The sequence below is a fragment of the Halictus rubicundus genome, chromosome 9 (genome assembly GCF_050948215.1).
Source record: "Halictus rubicundus isolate RS-2024b chromosome 9, iyHalRubi1_principal, whole genome shotgun sequence".
Lineage (NCBI taxonomy): Eukaryota > Metazoa > Arthropoda > Insecta > Hymenoptera > Halictidae > Halictus > Halictus rubicundus.
In genome coordinates, this window is record NC_135157.1 from 4433503 (window position 1) to 4453268 (window position 19766).

The 19766-nt window shown below is 39.1% G+C and overlaps 1 protein-coding gene across 4 annotated transcripts in view; it reads left to right on the forward strand.

Annotated features, from left to right (window-relative positions):
- LOC143357258 (WD repeat-containing protein 47) overlaps positions 1-9274 on the forward strand; it is a 151020-nt gene extending 141746 nt beyond the window's left edge. For 3 of the 4 annotated variants that reach the window (XM_076793614.1, XM_076793611.1, XM_076793612.1), the window contains exons 8-11: positions 3601-3770; positions 4438-4745; positions 7359-7599; positions 8991-9274. In XM_076793614.1, coding sequence (XP_076649729.1) covers positions 3601-3770; positions 4438-4745; positions 7359-7599; positions 8991-9136 — 865 coding nt within the window. In that variant the 3' untranslated portion in view covers positions 9137-9274. The remainder of the gene's footprint in view (positions 1-3600; positions 3771-4437; positions 4746-7358; positions 7600-8990) is intronic. The other variant, XM_076793613.1, reaches the window with a different exon arrangement.
- Positions 9275-19766: the final 10492 nt, after the last annotated feature.

Here is a 19766-nt window from a genome sequence, read left to right on the forward strand (position 1 = left end):
GTAAAGATTGTCGATAGTAATTGCAAGACACAGGGGGGAGACACTTTCCCCTCTGCTAAATAATTTTATAGAGTTCATAAGACTATAATAATAATTAAAATTTTTTTTAAATGCTCTTACTGTTTCACAGTTGATCACTTTTCTCGTAAGTACATAAAATCCGCAGTATTTCTCAGAATTTGCTTTTGAGAACGCAGAAGCTCAGACAATGTTGGAAAAATCAGTAACTGAATGATCTATCGTGATCTAAGGAGGAAAACGCAGCCCATTTATTTCTCGTCCGAAATGCGGCCGAATTTTTTTCTTGGGATTTGCTTTCGAGGGATGCAGAAGCTCAGACAATCTTGGAAAAATTAGAGACTAGATTAACCATTACGATCAAGGGAAGGGAAGAGATAATTATCTGCGGATGTAACGCGTTCGCGATGAATCGGGGCTGCGATGAAAATCCGAAGATTCAATTTACAATTTCCCTTTTGCACTCAATCATTCCGAGTCGTTAATAGAAAACGTTTTCTATTTCGTTTCTACGGCTGATGAAGTACCCTCGAAAAAAAATAGGATAAACGTCTGACCATATGGTTTCATCGTGTATAATATAACTTCGACAGTTCATTTTCGAAAGTACAGGAAACAAGAAAAGTCGGGCGACGCCGCCGGCTTGTCGAGGAGACTGGCCGGTGATACAGTTTCTGCGAAACATTTCACGACAAATGAAGATCCACGCTCTCGCTTATTAATCACCGGCTGTCACGCGGCCGCGCGCGTTTATCACGTTCCACGCGGCCAATTTACACGGAAACAGAGTGAAGCGGCTATCGTTCTAGACTTGGCGAGTAGGCGAGAAGAAAGCACGGGATTCCGAGACGGGCGGGATCGAAACACGACATGACAGTGGCTCGAACTTGAACGTTTCTGCCAGTCAGCAAATGTTCTCCGTGTTCAGAGAATATTTGCTCTTTCCTGGAATTCAGAAAGCGTAGTTGCACGCGCAAGTGCACTTTTTGCATTGCAAGTGCGCTGTGCAACGCTACAAATTTTCCTATCCGATTATCAATCGATGATTATTGTGGACTTTAGGCCGTGTTTTTATACTTCAAGAACCGAACATGTCGGTATACGGTGATTACGCTGTATATGTCCCAAATCCTAACAGATAAAAGTCCCAGAACTATCCTCATTGTCGCGAGTTATACCTCGCGAGACGCCAAGAAGCTCGAATGACCTTGGTCGCTGAGGAGTGTGACATAATACGGGTCGGGTATATCGGTGTGAGACCAGGAGGCCACTACTAATCCAATAACAAAACTTTCTTATTTTTCATTATTTATTTATGGGACTTTCACCAACATATTCGTGTAATTTTTCTAATGAAAATGATACCAAATATGATGTAATTCCGATGATATTTATTTGTGTAATTAATACGCTGTGGATTCTATGCGTCTATGACAAAAATGACTAAATGAAATATAAAATTGTGAAAACATTTAAGCAATCTAAAAATCTTACTGTTTTACTTCCAGCCCATTGAAATTATTAGAAAAACAAATAATGTCAATATAGTTCGTATGTCTTACAATTAATACAGACAATTTTTATTTTGCATAATATTCCGCCGTCTAGTAATGAACGATGAAAGTTACTTCCCAACACAACTATGTTAACGGAAAATTAGTGTAAATATGATCCGAATTGTACCGTGTTTAGCATCATTTTAATTAGAAAAATTCCACAAATATGTTGGTAAAAGTCCCATAAATAAATAATGAAAAATAAAGAAGTTTCGTTATTGGGTTAGTAGTGGTCCCCTGGTCTCACGCCGATATACCCGACCTGTATTATGTTACACTTATGTTATTATGTTATTTAAAGAATAACAATCTCCCAGACTACTTGTCCCGGGCAGACCCGTGTAGACCCGTGTTTTGGACATATATCGAGTAACCACTGTAGTTTTGGTTCGCTGCAGTCCAACCTAGACCAAGCTTTGAACTGTGAATTATTGAAATTTTACATATTATGAATTTGACTATGATAATTATTTAACGCAGTAGAATCCTGTATATAACGCGGTCAAAAAATTGTTTAGGATGACTGTATGTAATATTTTTCAAAAGCAGTACAAGCTAAAGGGTTTTCGATCTAATCGTTACAAGTGCTGGCTATCCGAAGAGGAGGTTTCTTGTTAACTACATTTTTCGATTCAACTCTCATTCAAGAGTTACAATAAACTATAAATGTAAGAAAACAGAATAGAGTTGCGTTCTAATTTCTGTTTTATTATTGAAAGCTATGAGTGCATAAAGATCTGTAATCTATTATAACTCGTGTTTAGAATACGGTATCCTTTTTAATTACTTCTTGCACTTGATTGTAATGTTCTTTCTTCTTTTATGTTCTGATAAGTATCCATAAAATTAAGTGGCAGAGATCGTACAATATCTTATTTATTAATCTTTTAGCCTCTCGTATATCGTTATTTCTTCCATTAACACAGAATAAAAATCGTTTTCAATGAATTTCGTTTTAGCCTAGTTGTGGAAACATTATACTTGCCAAAAGTGAAGAAATGCTGTAGCATTATTTCCTAAGATAAGAATTAAATATTTTCTTAATGATGATAATATTAAAAATACTCCGTTTTACTGTCGGTAAACATGATAATAACAATAGTAATAATTTGTTTTCACGATAACCTTTCGTAGTTCGTGAAGCGTGCACCAGTGATTTCAATGCGCGGCAACAGTACTACCCTGCTCCAGATTCTACGATTCAGTTGTTAAACTAAAATCAACGGAAATGAAATTGCATCGTCACCCTCGATAACATTTCTTTTTTCATTGTCACCGTGCTTGTGAAAAGGATCGAACATACGTCAAAAGAATCGAAAGTAGGACAAATGTCACTTCCACATTTCAAAACGGTTATTAAACTGTCACTGAAATCTGTGCGAAAATCTCAATCTTCATTGCTCGCGCATCCTTCTTATTCTCGCTAATGTTTAATGAATATACTACGGATTTAATGCATGTAGAACTTACAGTGGTGTCAACACCAATAAGATATAAACCATAGTAAATGTCGTTCACAGGAAAGAACTGTTCCATTTTATTTCTGTCTAGATAAAGCCTTCCGCAGAAGCCTAGACCTTTCCAATTTACTTCCTCCGCAGCGAAGCATCGTAAAATTTGAATATGCATGAAGTTTCGTCGTGCGCTTATAAATCATCCGCAATATCTCCTCGGGGATGTACGTATAAAAAACGGTTCACGGGAGGCGTAGACGCTAATAAATATTTAGGTTCCGATAACGATCAGGATTTTCTTCGCGTTCCACCGCTGGTATCGGCGGTATCGAAATGGAAAGTCGTATCGAAAAGCCAGGGAAAAGTGAAACGATTCGCGAACCGGCCAAGGCGATCTCCGATGTCTCGGCTGCTCGAATCGCTTCGTTGTTTTAGTGATACTTGCGCGGTGAAATGGAACAGGCTCGTTCGAATCGTTCGACGAAAAACGTGGCAAAAAAAAAAATAACACTCGCATGGACAAGCCGCTAACGAGATCTTGAGATGGGTTACGGTTTTTTTTTTCTGTGCAGGGAGGATCACCAGACTTATCAGCCCACGGTTCTCTTCAAAAGAACGAAACACCACAAGGGCTCGATATACTGTCTCGCGTGGACACCGGATGGACAGCTTATGGCGACCGGAAGCAACGACAAAACTGTCAAATTGATGCGCTTCAACGCCGACACGTCGAACCTCGAAGGTAAATTCAAATCTTTGCAAATCCAGGATTTTATTCGCAGTAACAATAAGAATAATTTTGAAGCGTCCATATTCCTGTGCCTCTCCAACACTTATTAATTATTTTATAAGAAGAATTTTGAAGCGTCCATATTCCTGTACCTCTCCAACGCTTATTAATTATTTTATAAAAAGAATTTTGAAGCGTCCACAGTGCTGTACCTCTCCAACGCTTACTACTTATTTTATAAGAAGAATTTTGAAGTGTCCATAGTGCTGCACCTCCCCAACTCTTATTAATTATTTTATAACCAGAACCATATCACGTCGAAATCTTCTCGCAACGCTCATAACTGACCCAAATTAGCTACATAACTCGTGGCAAGATCTGTAACAAATTTCTTTGGCCATAAATCAATAAAAGCGACCGAATATACATAGAAAAATCTTGCGAAACATCTGGGCTCAACAGGATTTCCTTGGAACCGCGTTAATCACGTATAATATCTCGGCGATCTGGGCGAATACGAAATTCTCGCAAGAAAAATGGGGGACTAGTAGTCATTAACTTTCAGCCGGACGCGGTGTGTATTACTCTGTAACACTCGATTTATATAATTGTTGTGTAACGAGACCCTCGAAAAAGCGAACTTTCCCATAAAATGACAGTTTCGTCATGATTCTTCCAGGTCAAGAAGTCGAGCTGACGATGCACGATGGCACGGTCCGTGACCTGTGCTTCCTCGAGGACACCTCGAACAAGTCGAGCCTGTTGATTAGCGGTGGCGCAGGTGATTGCAAGATCTACGTAACCGATTGCGCGACCGGCACACCTTTCCAAGCGTTGAGCGGCCACAGTGGTCATGTTCTCACCTTGTACAATTGGGGAGGTGCGATGTTCGTTAGCGGATCGCAGGACAAAACCGTCAGATTCTGGGACCTCAGGACGAGAGGCTGCGTCAACATGGTCACACCCGCTACGGTACCTGGCAGCAGGGTTAGTTTAGCTACCTTGTCCCAGTTGTCATGACTATCTAGAATCACTATCTATTACGTTGTCCGAAATGTTTCCTTCGCAAGGTACACGTTTTAACATTCGTATATAACACGAGCGTACACAGGGTGTCCCAAAAATTGTGTACTTCCTTGAAAGGGGTGATTCCCAAGGTCATTTGAAGTCACTTTTACTGTTTCACTTTTGTGTTTTTCGTTAATAACTCAAACAAAGCCACGGAGAACATTACCGCATTGGAAAAAGGTTATTTTATATGACCTCGGAAATCACCCCTTTCAAGGAAGTACAACATTTTTGGAACACCCTCTATAAACGACGCGATTACCTGTTCGCTAATGTTTTATTATTTCCTGAGCTTCCTCTAATTTAACCACCGTTATTTGATTTGTTGAAAAACTATTCTGAATTTACACTATGCGTATTAATAAAAGAAAAAACGGAACGAACTTTCGGGACAACGTAATAGTTTCCGCCGAGTGGTATCAACTTTAACAACAACTAACAATATGTGAGCCATGAGCAATGTGTACTGTGATTCGCAACTTTGGAGCAACTTTCAGTTTTTAACCCTCTACAGTAACAAACTTTTTTCTCAGATCACTTACGAGAAACTCGAACGCATTTATTGATTCGCTGTTTGTAGAAATAATTATTTTATTTAGATGGGATTTGGCACGAGATTATACTCATACAAATTTTATGAAACAAAAGTTTTAAGTCTTGTAAGCATCGTCCTTGCTAGTCTTCTCATATTCTTTCAAAAATGACATTCAAGTTGCTAACTAGATTTACGACGTTTCCTTATGCTTCCTTAAAAAATATCATTTCTTCAAATTTCTTTTAACGTTTAATTTAATTATCAATTTATTTATGTAGTAAAATTTCTGTAAATTACAAATATTTAAAAAGTATTGAATGCTCACTATTAGGTAATATGGTAGACGCGTTGTAAAATAATTGCAATTTTCGTTGCGAATTTCTCCAATGCATAATTTTAACGAAATATAGTAATATAAGTGCAATATCTGTTTATTTGAAGGAGGGGAGAAAGGTGCTTTGAAGTTTGAACGAGTTCGTTGAATCCCTTCAAGAATGTTCAAATAATACCGCATAATAAATTACATTAATTTTTACAAAAACGTGAACGTATTTGAATGAACAGAATTCTAACGAAAATAATAATTTGAAGTATCTTGAAGACATGAGGAAATAAAATGAAATATCGTTCATGTTTTCTAATAAATTTCATTAGTTTGTTTGGACAAGTTTATACCACTTGGCTCTCTAACCATTTATCACTAGGTCTGTTCATGATTAGAAAGTGATATTACATATTATATGAAATAATGTTCCTCTGTGAAAAAAATGGTACTCGGAATCACCGAGTCAGTTTGCTCTACCAGGATGATCTGAATTTCATAAACATTAAGGTAGTATGCAACAAAGAATAAAAGTGGACAGGCCTGTTTCAAATAGCTTTCACAATTCATCAAGACAAAAGAGCTTGATTTTCTAGAACCAAATAGCGAAGTAGTTGATTCAATTAGCGCTTTCTTCCTGTCATCGATCCAGGTTGCGAAAATTCTTTCTACCTCAAGTTTGCTTTCAAATGAAAATTTAAATATAAAACATATTTTCTGTTATCGATCCTACATATTAACGTCATCACCAGACTGCGGATCTTTATGCAGAGTAAACGTTTTCCGTATCAATTACAAGAAATATGACTTAACCCTCCGTCTGTAACCTTATTTTTATCGAAATAGTCTGTATCGTTTATGATGACGGCTAATTTTGTTGACTGTTCCAAAAAATTCTGAAATACACATTGAAGTCCCTATTTTAATGTATAATCGTTAGAACACGCCAAATGTTTAAAGCACTAATGTGAAAAAAGTAAATATCGAAAAGAAAGAAATTCAAGAGTAAAATTTCGCTCCAAAACAACCCTGACTGCCCACGGAGGGTTAAATATAAATTCATTTCAACTTTCTCGAATTTGCTTGACATTTTCCTTGTTTCGCATTTCGTCTATTCGTTTATGTTGTACATGCATAAAATCTGTAGTCCAGGTATTTACATTTTTACGGTACAGTGTTTACTCAATGTATATCCAAAACACGGGTCTAGCCAGGGACATACATCGGCCAGAAGATACTATTTTGATCCACGCCGAACGTAGAAAAGGACAGTGAAGCTCTAGAGGCCTGGGTTCATGGTCCCTCACGGTTCATACTCCGCGGTAGTGGGGATAGTTCTGGGACTTTTATCGGCTAGGCATTTGGGACATACATAGAGTAAACACTATTTCTTTTACGTTTTCGACGCAGAAAGGATTTCTGCAACGGACAACGCATCCAGCATGCATCGAGGACATCGATTTTGAGTTGTTTCAGTTCCGTTTTCCGTCCGACGTCCGATAAAGTCTTCGACCCACGTTTTTCAACTCGCACCGACCATTCTTCCCCGTCACGAAATATCACATTTTTCACGACTTTCGACTTTCTCACTGTTTAGTGCTCTCTCAGGATCGAACCTTTATCGGACGTGCTACGTATCAATGTGGAACAGAATCGGTATCTCGTGTCTGATCAGCATTTGATCCCGTTGCAGGTCGGCAGTCCTGTCGCGGCGCTCTGCGTCGATCCATCCGGACGTCTTTTGGTGTCCGGCCACGAGGACAGTAGCTGCGTTCTATTCGACATCCGGGGCGGAAGAACCGTGCAGTGTTTCAAACCGCATGCGGCCGACATCAGGAGCATACGTTTCTCGCCATCCGCGTATTACCTGCTCACCGGCGGATACGATAACAAGCTCGTGCTTACGGATCTGCAAGGTAAGTTATGACGATTTCAATACTAAACCTGACGCCATTTTACTGTTGCAGAATAGCCTTGACTCTAGAAATCTAGGCTCTCGACTCGCTTTCTCGCGAATTACTTTGTTTCTAATTTTTGGCTGATATTATTTATCTCCTGGAACCTTTTATACTGAATTATGAACTTTGGATGCTACATATACATTTATTTTTTTATTAAACCTCTTTAGCGAGTTGAAATTAGTATTTTGGATTTTTTTAAATGTTCTCACCGTTTCGCATTCGATATATTCATTTTTGTCGTCAATGCATAAATTCCGCAGTGTCTAGTAACTAACTTATTACAACCCCGTGATGAGGAATATATTTCTGTGATAGGCGGGCAGTGTTGCTCAATTTATATTCGCAGTTTAAAAATATTTATGCTTCATTAAAAAAACAATAAGAATTCAGTGTAGCTGGGTTTCCATTTACAAATTCATTATTTACGAACCCTCAATTTATGCAAACGTCACTAATAATACAATCATCCATTGTACAGTAGCTTAAATAAAACCAGTCATAATAAAGTGATATGTATAAATGAAAATAAAATGGATACTAGTATTGTATACTGATCTCTGTCGAAACTAACTGCAATGCTTGCGAAACATTGAGAATACAGTTTCAAAAGGACATGGCTAGCACCCAAAAGTAGTATAAATGTAGTAGTATGCGAACCCTTAACCCCTTGCCCTACAATATCGAGTCAGACTCGTGATGAAGATTCTCAACAGAATCTAATAAATATATATGTTATTAATTTCCATTAATCCGAAATAAAATTCTATTTTCTTGTAGTTGATATACAGGGTGGTTGGTAACTGGTGGTACAAGCGGAGAGGGGGTGATTCTACGCGAAAAAAGAAGTCGAAAATATAGAATAAAAATTTTTCGTTTGAGGCTTTGTTTTCGAGAAAATCGAATTTAAAGATCCGTCGGGTTCGCGTGCTTTAGTATGCGTAGGAAGTAGAATTGGTAGGTCATGGTCAGACGCAGCAGACAATTCCTATCGAATAACGCGCGCATTGGCTGCATTTTCAAACTCAATGTTCTCGAAAACAAAGCCTCAAACGAAAAATTTTTATTCTATATTTTCGACTTCTTTTTTCGCGTAGAATCACCCCCTTTCCGCTTGTACCACCAGTTACCAACCACCCTGTATATCCTTTGGAGAAAACATAGGCATACAATAAATATAAACTATCTTTTTTTTCTATGGAATTCTGAACGATGAAGAATTTCTAATCATTATAATCACAAAATAAATAGTAGTGCAAGGGATTAAGAGTCTCAAATCTCTGATAATTATTTTTCTTGAAGTAATAGTACCAAACTTCCGTTAACGACAATCGATCATATGTTCACAGGTGACCTAACGATGCCCCTGCCCAGCGTGGTGGTAGCGCAGCACCAGGACAAAGTAATCTCAGGCCGATGGCATCCAACGGAGTTCTCGTTTCTCAGCACCTCAGCCGACAAGACAGCGACTCTGTGGGCTCTGCCGCCTGTCTAGGATGGTGAACACGGAAGATGCTTGTTCATCGAACGCGCGGAGATCGATTGATTTTTCTAAAGGATTGCGCCCACCAGATCATGATCGTTCGTTCTTTTGTTCTCGCCTAGGCGTACCATTCTCGGATCTTTTTTTCCCGGTACACAAAAAAAAAAAGAGAAGACCCGCAACCGAACAAAATTTCGCCATCGAACAACAAGACGCAAGTGTCGTCAGTTAAACAAAGAGAAAAGAGGGGAAAAGGTAGAAATCGTTGCCCGGAAGCGTGGCAACGGGAGTCGAAGAGGAGAACGAGCGATCGCGAGCGATATCGACGTAACACAGAACACCGGGAAGAAAGTTTCACGCGTCTAATTCAACCATGACCAATTAAAAAGCTTTCCGAAACCTCGCGGCAAGCGCGATTGGATGTGACGTTCGCGATAAGGATAAGGAAAGAGAGAAGAGCATCGGGTGGTTTACGTGCGAGCTGATGTTACACGCTCCGAGAACCACGGAGGGAACGAGTGAAAGTGCATTTTCTTTGCGCGAAGACGATCATCGGTCGTAAATCATAATCGCATTCGTCGACAGATCGTCTGATAGGAATCATAAGACTGCGGAAGAACTTACTGGACAAGAAACGCGAACGTTATCCCCCTCGAGATACTTGCAAGGCAACCTCCTACGATGAGTAATTTTAGCTTAAAGAAAAATAAGTGCTGGAAGTTGTAGTACATCACCACCTAATCATTTTTCATGAGCCGTATACGCATGATGATCAGCGATCTAATTATGATCTGTGTAATTGCAGTGAAGGGTACAAAATGTAACAAATGTAAATCAACATGTATTTGTACGTGCATGGAAATGTTTAACACCCGACACCCGAATTGTTTATATTCCGGTCCGTGTATTTTACTTATATGCAATTAGAGAAACTCCCAAAAGTATAAGTAATTACGCGAAAACGTCATCTATACTTAATTTCGTTTATGGTGGACGTTGACGCCATTTTTCTAGCAGATATTGGATTTTTTGAGTGAATACCGTTCATCTCAATTAATCGGAGAGTGAAAGATTATTAGGAGAGAGACTGTAACTTCTATCTCTTATTTTTTTTTAATTAATTACTTATCCGAGAGTTTTCCTTGCTGGAGAAAGATGGCGACGACTGGTTTGATTTCGATCTATCGACGAACTAACCGGTCGTTGCTTTCGTCGATTTCGACGGTTTTTCTTTCCCGGTAGATTCGCGGTGTAACGTGTGTCTCTCTAATTTTGTATCGAGTTTCTTCGCGATCGTGTTCGCCCTGATGTACATATGTTAGCGTAGCATTAAGAGCGATTGTAGTCGCATCCTTCTAATGATTTTTTCTTGCTGTCATTCACAAATTAATTCTAAGCCTGTGTTTAACAATAACTTTCTGCAACGATGCGATGTGGATAAATTGTGCTGTCTACCTGTCTCGTTCCTTTTCTCCGCCTTTTTTCCCGAGCTGATTTTCTGTTAAGAGGGTGCATACGGAAGAGTCTCGGTTTTCTAAGATCGAAACAATGTCTACGCCTCTTATTGGATCTGTATAATTTTTGTTTCTGATAGATCCGGGCATCCTTGATTTTGTTCGAAAAGAACCGTGCATAATAGAATGGCCGTTTTAGATTTTTCAGTTGACGATTACTGCAATCGTGCGGGTATGTTCGAGGGAGATTATTAACTAAGTTCATTCGTGTGCATATTATGATAAAATCGTGAAAAATATCAATAAATATATTTTTGCAATTTTTCTAGGAGATTGAGAACGAGTTTCTTGTACTTTTAGTGTTACGAGATCTCATGTACCTAAGATATACTGAAAACTAAACCTTGAATATTTATTTTTTAAGTTTCATCGAAAAGTTTAAAAATGTGACATCTAAAATCTTTTAATTCATAAATGTGAGTTATAACATTTCACGTAAAGTCCTTGACGAGTTTTTAAACAAAAATCAAATTATAACATTCCCGGAAGGTTAATTTTTTACTCACTTTAGTGCATGAGATCCCTAAATAAAAATTCGAAGTAGCGGGGATTTTTTTACGAGATTTGCACACGAAAGTGGTTTGGATTTTAGAAGAATTTGATAGCGGATTTTATTTTGTTTTTTTCGTACGAACAAATGCGCGCGGAGATGTGAATAACCATTAATATTCAACTATTTTTGTATTTTCTAATTGAAGTGTTTTGAAGATTGGCGGTTTCGTATGTGCTTGCTTAATGTTAGGTCTTCCGCCCTTCCGTTTGTATCCATTCAATAAATCGTTCCCTTCCATCGATAGTCCCTGTCTCATCGATCCCCCGAAGTCACGCCAAATATTCGCATGTTACGTATATTAGATATATAAATATAGACATCTACTCGTATTAAAAGAATCAAGACAACATATACGCTCATATTAATCACTATTTTTTACCGATTAATGCGATAAGGATACGAAAAGAGATTTTCTCGGAGCGTCGAAGGAACGACCGAAACACGTTGCGTGAGAACGCAAGTTAGTAAAATAAGCAATTTAAGGCGACAATGCGGTGAGAACACGATCATAAATGCAACGTTATCTCAATCACATTTACCAAGTTAACTATTAAATATTTATCCAGATTTAAACGTTTATTTCCGTGCAGATTAAATTCAACGTGAATCTTCGAGATACAAGAGGATTCCGGAAGTCATAAAAATCGTAAATTTTAACTGTTGAATTTAAATGAAACTGTTGTCGATATAAATTCAAAGCTACGTGTCTGTACATCAGATACTCGACCAACATACTTTACTGCAAGCACAGTATCAAAGAGAAACATTTTGTGGTAGTTACCTCAAAATATTGAAGAAAAATTAATTTTATCAAAATGTAATTAGTTTTAGTTGTCACCTATCGCTTTGATAAAAACAGAAATTCCTAAACAATCATAAAGTTACATCGTATCGAGGGTTATTAACCAGTTTATAGCAGAAAGCGTTCAATCCTAATGTTCGTTTTTCTATACATATATGTATGTATTACTTTATGAAGGAAAGTACAGTGAAGCTAAATGCACCGAATAATCGACGTGTTCACGCCGCCTTGGTCCCTCGAAAGAAAACTTAAGGAGTCTAGATGTTAAGTTGTTGCTTGTCGCAATCGCCAAAGTTCGGAGTGTGGCCGTGAAGCCGGAGGAGAGGTAAAAACCACCTTGTTCTTGTACATATACACGTTTTCAAAAAAACAAAAAAAAAAATACTCGCCGATTTCCGGCAAAGTGGACCGCATCTTTCCTCGATTTTCTTTCGATTTCATGAACGGGACGCGATCGAGCCTCGTTCGACCGTTTTCCGCTCGTTCTCCGCGCGATTCAGCGAATCACACCCGAGAGCCACGTGTGCGAATAGGAACGTACGCGAACAGTGAAGTGGAGGAGGGACCGGAAGCGGCAAATCAAAAAGAAAGAAAAAGCTCTCTCTCGAAAGTCCCCCACCCCTCTGTTCGCCGCGAGTGCTCGACGATCGTCTTTCACTCTACTTTCACGATGAAAGAACGAAATTATTCTGCTTCACGTACCACGAAAAATAATTTCGTTCCTTTGCACAATCAGGATCGACGAGCTGTGCACAACGCTGCCTTACAATCGATCGTGTGTTTCGTTTTATCCGACGCCGTGTGACGCGTTGCCCGGGTTCATATTGCAAGAACGGAGAAAACAATGTGAAAAAAGCGATGAGCCTATCGTGAGAAGGATGCTGCGAGCGGGCATCTGCTTCCGTGTAGCAATTTGTCGTGCCTTCTGTCGTGGCTGCTTTCGGCGATTCACATTTATTTTTCTATGTTACGTGTCCCCTTAATCAACCACCACGTCCACTCCACGTACCCCCTGTTCACCTATTCCGAATCACCGTGCACCCCGTTTCGATGCTACCTAATTAATCCTGTTTGTCCCGGAATTCATCCCATCGAACTCGTTAATCGAACGCTGAAGTAAGGAACCTCTTCGCTATCTCGTACGATTATTATCGTGTTATAATATATATATATATATATGATATACATATAGCATAACTTATAACTTTGTACTTTTCCTGTAGATACGACATAATACTGTCACGTCTAATTTAAACAATAAAATTTACGTTAATAAACACTGTCGTTCACTGTGATTCATAATACTGTCACGTCTTCTTTATGCTGTGTTCACTTATTTTATTATTAGGATAATTTTCATTCAGCCTGCTATCGGCAAGTCAATCTTACTTTTAGAGAAAACATTTTCAACTTAATCTTCAATTTTCTATTTGAACTTTACAGATAATAGGTTAAACACAACTAAAAATATATTTTATTATTAGGACAATTTTCATTCAGACTGCTATCGACAAGTCAATCTTACTTTTAGAGAAAGCATTTTCAACTTAATCTTCAATTTTCTATTTGAACTTTACAGATAATAGGTTAAACACAACTAAAAATATATTTTATTATTAGGACAATTTTCATTCAGACTGCTATCGACAAGTCAATCTTACTCTTAGAGAAAACATTTTCACTTATTCTTCAATTTTCAATTTGAACCTTTCAGATAATAGTTGAAACACAACTAAAAATGTAACGGGAATTGTCATAATTTCTGAATTTTTCGGTTTGGACTTTTTCCTTTCACTGAAAGCATAAGATCAGACTATGAATATAATTTTATTATGCGATCCATGTGAGTTTACAATCATCGAAAATAATCAGAAATATGACTAATTGAAGTTGAATGAAGTTTCCCGTAAAAGTCGACTAACTGTGACACTTCTTGCTCTGCAGATGAACAAGAAAGAATTCCTCTTCAAAAGAAAGATCGCAATTTGCAACATCGGTATTTTTTCTTCTTTCAGTCAACCTCATTTTACTCTAAGAAAAATGTACAAACACAACAGGTTGTCCTAAATTCGCAAAGGATACACAAGAGTACCGAAGACATTCCTGTGAAATAATGAAGTAGTTTTTAGGAAACAGTCTTAGCCAGGTCTTAATTCCCCGAACCACAATTTCCAGCGTCGATTAATAGTAAAGTAATCTCGATTAATCAAAGTCGGCGCGATCAAAGAAGATTCGGGAGAGGTCTTCCCCGCTAATCGCGTCTGCGTCAGCTTTCCAGAATTTCCGGTAATAGACGCGATTAACTCGGTACCGGACGATTACCCCCGAGTGTCGAAAAGGGTACGGGGGCCCACGGATCGTCGACTTTTCGAAAATTTCCCATAATGACCGGGCAATCATGGCAATCATCCACCCGCACGTTTACGCACCGGGCCCACCGAATTCTCCGTTTTTGCCCCGGCCGATTCCGTGAACCGGCCGGTTCTAGTTTACGAAACTTTAAATAAGACTGCGCCAGGGGATTCAGATTTGCCCTCATTACGAGCACCCACTCGCCCGGGGAACCGGCAATTTCGTAAAGAAGAAATTTATGTACGGTCGAGGAGTTAACGCTGCTGACGAAACGCGGACGTTGCGAATTTTCGAGAATAGCCATTGGACGGCCGGAGGCCTAATCGAGGCTCGATAACTTACTGATAGATGGCTAATAGTTGCAAAAATGAAAAAAAGATGTCTTGTAATCTCGTGCGAGGCGACCAATTCTCTAGATTAAAATAAACAAAGCAAATAACGAAATTATATGACAATTTTGGAAATGCGGTAAAGTTTATCAGTACATTGCGAATATTTATGAAAAAATTGGGTAACTGCAATTTGAAATAATAGAAAAATTAAAAGAATCGAAGAGTGTCAATGTACAGGGTGTGTAAAAAGTAATGCTCATCCGTCCTAGGGGTGAATCTGCACCTCTGGATCGGTGGACATTTGTCAAAGAAACTTGCTGCAAAATTGTTTATAACAAAGAAAACGATGTCTTTTGTTTCAATCGATCAGCCCTTATCGAATACATTGTATGCTGCGAGAGCAGAGTTTTCGCGCCAAAGTCGTATTAACCCTTAGCACTCGAATGGCGATTGTAAGGCGCCACTAAAAATTCCTGTATCATTTTTCAAAATATTTTTCACATTATTAAATTTGTTTGTATTTAATAAATCACTAAACATTTCAGTATAGTAATTTACTGTACGAGTAAATTGCACCATTTTCGTATGTATAGCACGAAAAAATATATATAGAAGGGAAAGATTCTAGGTCGGAAGAAATGTTTCATTTTAGAGTTAAAATGGCTTCGAGTGCAAAGGGTTAACCGCTTCGCTCCCACGGACGTGTTATGTCGCGACGCTGATATTGTTTGTATAATGTCACAGACGAATTATCCCGCGACACGATACCGTTCGCGAGATACCACAGACAACATATCTCGCGTGCTTCATTATTAGATTCGTCATTTATACAAGGTGTCCCACATAACACATTTCACGATTTTTCAAGTACTTGCGATAAGGAACCCCAGACGGAGCAAAAACAGAAACCGCGTATTTACTCGTCCATGGCGTCGCACGAGCGGCATTGCGTCGCAAGGTGACACGTCTGTGACCTTGTACAAACAGTACCAGCGTCGCAGCATAAGGGTTAGATTATACTAGGCAGGTCAAACGCTGGGGCCTATAAACGCTAGATACAAAAACAGGGTAAAAAAATTCTGTCGGCAGAATTTGGTATAACTCGACCCTAACACGTCCGTGGTAGCGAAGCGATTAAAATCGCAGTATTATTTTGATCGTGGTCGGAGCAACTTCTTCTCGTTCGCTGTCACGATTTCGTAAAGTGTGTTGTGTATGTAGTGTTTAGTGATTGTGTAGAAGTGCGGCGTTTCGTGCTTCGAAAATAGGCTCCGAAAGACAGGCACAATTATTCGAACGTATTCGCGTGAATCAATAATAGTGTGCTGTGGACCCGACGGAGGAGCAGACGATTCTGAAAAATATGTAAGTGCACTTTTCATTAGCATTTTATAATGTAGGTTTAGTATTCGTATGTATAACATTGGATACAAGGTTTTCTTTCATATTTTGCAACTTCAAATTTATGATCCGAATGGACAAGGTGACAATAACTTGGTACCGGCCTAGCGACGAATGCCCCTTTAAATTTCGTATTCGTAATAAAATTTACGCGATATATGTCCAAATCACGGGTCTAGACAGGGACAGATATCGGCCAGGAGATACTATTCTTTGATCCACGCCGAACGTAGAAAATGACGGTTCTATACGGACGGTGGATAGTTCTGAGACTTTTATCGGCTAGTCATTTGGGACATGTATAAAGTAAATACTGTACAGATAATTATACAGACAAAAATAGCCTCTCTAAGATGGGAAGATTCTTACCACATTTCAAGAGAACCGGATGGTATTATAATCAATTAAAGCAACATTCCGAGAAGACAGCAACGCTCTAACTCAGCGCTGGTCATGTCCCAAAAAAAAGGCTGTGTACGAGTTGTAAAACGTCCGCGTGTTGGGGGCCCGAGCAGCCCAAAAGCAGCCGACGTTTATTCCAGAGTTCGAATCGCAGGGCCCGGGGACCAATGTCCCTCCCTCGCGTCGAAAACGTAACATTACCGCGGAACCGTCGCAGCTCGGGGGGCATTCCTGAGGTCTGCGCAACGCTCGGTTCGCGTTACCTCGCTGCCAGGGGATGGAATTCCAATCGTAGGTGGTGCCGAACCAGGGAGGAAGCGGGTCTTTGTCCTCGGGGACCACTGAACGCCGTATCCGACGGCGCGACGCCCGGCAATTAGGGATCCTGGCCCGCGGTCAGGATTGCCAGAATATTTGCCAAACGCAAACCGACCAGGACGGCATGGCAGTTCGTCGAATCGACGGGTGCCATCGCCGTCTAGGAATTTCGTGGGTGGGTCTTAACACGTTACCAGCGCCACGCCATCATGCACCACAGTCCTCCGAGAAATCTGATCAATTTTTTATGTGGAGCCGCAACTACAGGATTATCAAAATAAGACTGTTGACAGCTATCTTTGACAGTTTACAACAGCCTTGTTTTTTCTACGTTCTTTCCAGATTTTACAAAGGAGTTGAGTATTGGCGGCCATTTTATCGTGGAAAAATATACAGTCGTATAGCGTGTTGAAATTATTAAAATTTATATGGAAAATAATGCATGCTCAAGGTTAGAATATTTCATTAAATCCAACGTGCCACCTTTATTATATTATGAAATATAATGAACTCTGTGAATGTTAACAATATCAACACTGCACTCAAAAGCTGTTAATAGACTATTTAATACCTGAGCTCTAATTAAAAGGAGCTCGATAATTTTCTTTTAAATAATAATTTTAGAAGAAGTTGTTACATTATACACATTGACTAATTTTTAAGAAATTCTCAATTGTCGATCATTGATTTCAAAAGGACTAGGATCAGGGACACAATTACTGTGGAAATACCAATTACTGTGCCTATATCAATTATACGTATTTTTAAAGGATCATGAATATTAAAAAAGAGATATTAAATCATTTTCATTAAAATCAGTTTATCTACCGACACTAATAGGGTAAGGGACCCAATTGCTGTGGGGGTACCAATTACTGCCTATATTAATTATACTTATTTTTAAAGCACAATAAATATTAAAAAAGAGATGTTATGTAACACATATATTAACTGTGTATATTAAGTGTTATGATGTGCGCTATTACTTGAGACAACGAAATGTCTACAATTAATCTAATTTATGTGTAATCAATTATAATCAATTGACAAAATAATCTCAGCATAAAGCAATTCTTTGCATCGTGTTTATCCATTGATATCATTCAAACTGTACAACTGAATAAAATATTTAAGTAGATACCATTAGATGGACCTTTATGCAACGTTTAATAAAAAAAAAAAAAAAAATAGTCACAGTAAATAAACAAGAATTCCACGCTAATATTATAGGACAAAAGCACTGGTTCTTTTTGTCAGCTACACTAACCATCAGCTTTCCAAAAAAGAACCGCCCCTCAAAAAAGACTCCGTTTACCATATTAATCCTAATAATATCTAATCCCAGTCATTTAAATCGCAAACACGGTCGTACAAGTCATCCTACCTGTCCTAAGAGATCTACATGGAAAAACAAAGGAGTTGCGAATAGCAGTGTGAAATAATTGGCACGTGCCGGGAACGGGGTTCCATCAATGTGAAATTTTCAAGGGAGAACCGTTTGCGCGCTACGTGTTCAACGTTCGAAAGGTAATAACAATAATCAAGCGGTCACAGTTCCAGGAAGAATCGTGCATTTCCGACCGCTTAATGGAGAGACTCGCAATTAAAAAGAATCGTGAGGGGCACAAAGGACCGTGACCGAAAACCACGAAAAAACGGTCCGGCCGATCGGCCGGCTAAGAACGAGACACGTACCGAAAGTGTTTTAATAAAAGAGGACAAGCGACGCATTAGGGTAATCGCCCCGTTAAATAATTCATCGCGCGCGGGCCATTCAAATTAATAACGTATTACCGGAATCGGTCCTCCAATCGAGCTCGAATGCGGGGATTGCTTTGTATACTCTATCATTTCCGCAGTGGTTCTCCTCCGCGCTTCACTCTCGAGCCATTTTTTAGATATATTAGCAGCTATACAAATTATATTGATGCCTATAATCATTTCTCTTCATATTGAATGGGATTTAACAAATAATTCTAGTCCCCGTAGCTTCGTCTTTTTTTTCCACGACCGAACAACTCGAGAGTCTGCTTTACAAGAAAATTACAATTTCTCACCCCCTTCAATCATAGATATTATTTCCATTCATAATGTTAAAACTACAGAGTAATTGCTAGTTACACGAAATGGAGCCGAGATCGCACAATTCTTTTGTTTGGTGGGAGTCGTTAATATGCAACAAACGACGATTCCGTGCAATAGATGAGGTTGCAACTAGCGAGGTTTTTCTGTATATTGCTTTGTAAGATAATACTGCAACTATTCACACTTTCAGTTCATTCGAAACTTTCCGATGAAAATATTTATACAAGTAATTATGAAAGAAAAAATTAGGAACCAGTAATTCGTCTGGTTAGGTAGTTCCAGCGTAAAAGATTTAAATCCCTTCTCTTAGCTGGTTGGCACAGATAATACAACTTTTCAATTTTTAAATTCGAAGAAACGATCGAGGCGAGAATTCCAGACGTGGAAAACAGAATATTTCAGCAACATTGTCTGCCTAAATGGTATTTATTTATTTATTTTTTTTTTTTAAATAATAAATGGTGATTGGAAGGCACTCGAAAACCTGCCAATCGTTGCGAAAGCCTGCAGCAAGGTGCATGCGCACCGCTGCCAGTCCAAATCGCATACAAATGAGGAAAGGACGGGCCTCGAAAACAGAGAGACGTGCCTTAGCATACGCCGCGTCCCCGTAGCCGCGTGTAATCATTCTCGGAAGGGCGATTCCGTGGCCGAGGGATGATGATGATAATAATAATTTGAATCGTGGCCACTTAGCATATGTGTAATTTACCGCTTAAGATGATTTCGGCGTCTCTACGGCTTGGCTCCTCCTCGGCCTCGGACCCGGCAGAAGCCAGAAATTCGTAATCACCAGGGGTTAAAGCCGCAGGCGAAGGACTGCCCAGAGACACGGCCATTCGGCGGAATGAAATGTGAGGGAAATCGCGAGTAATTTGTATCC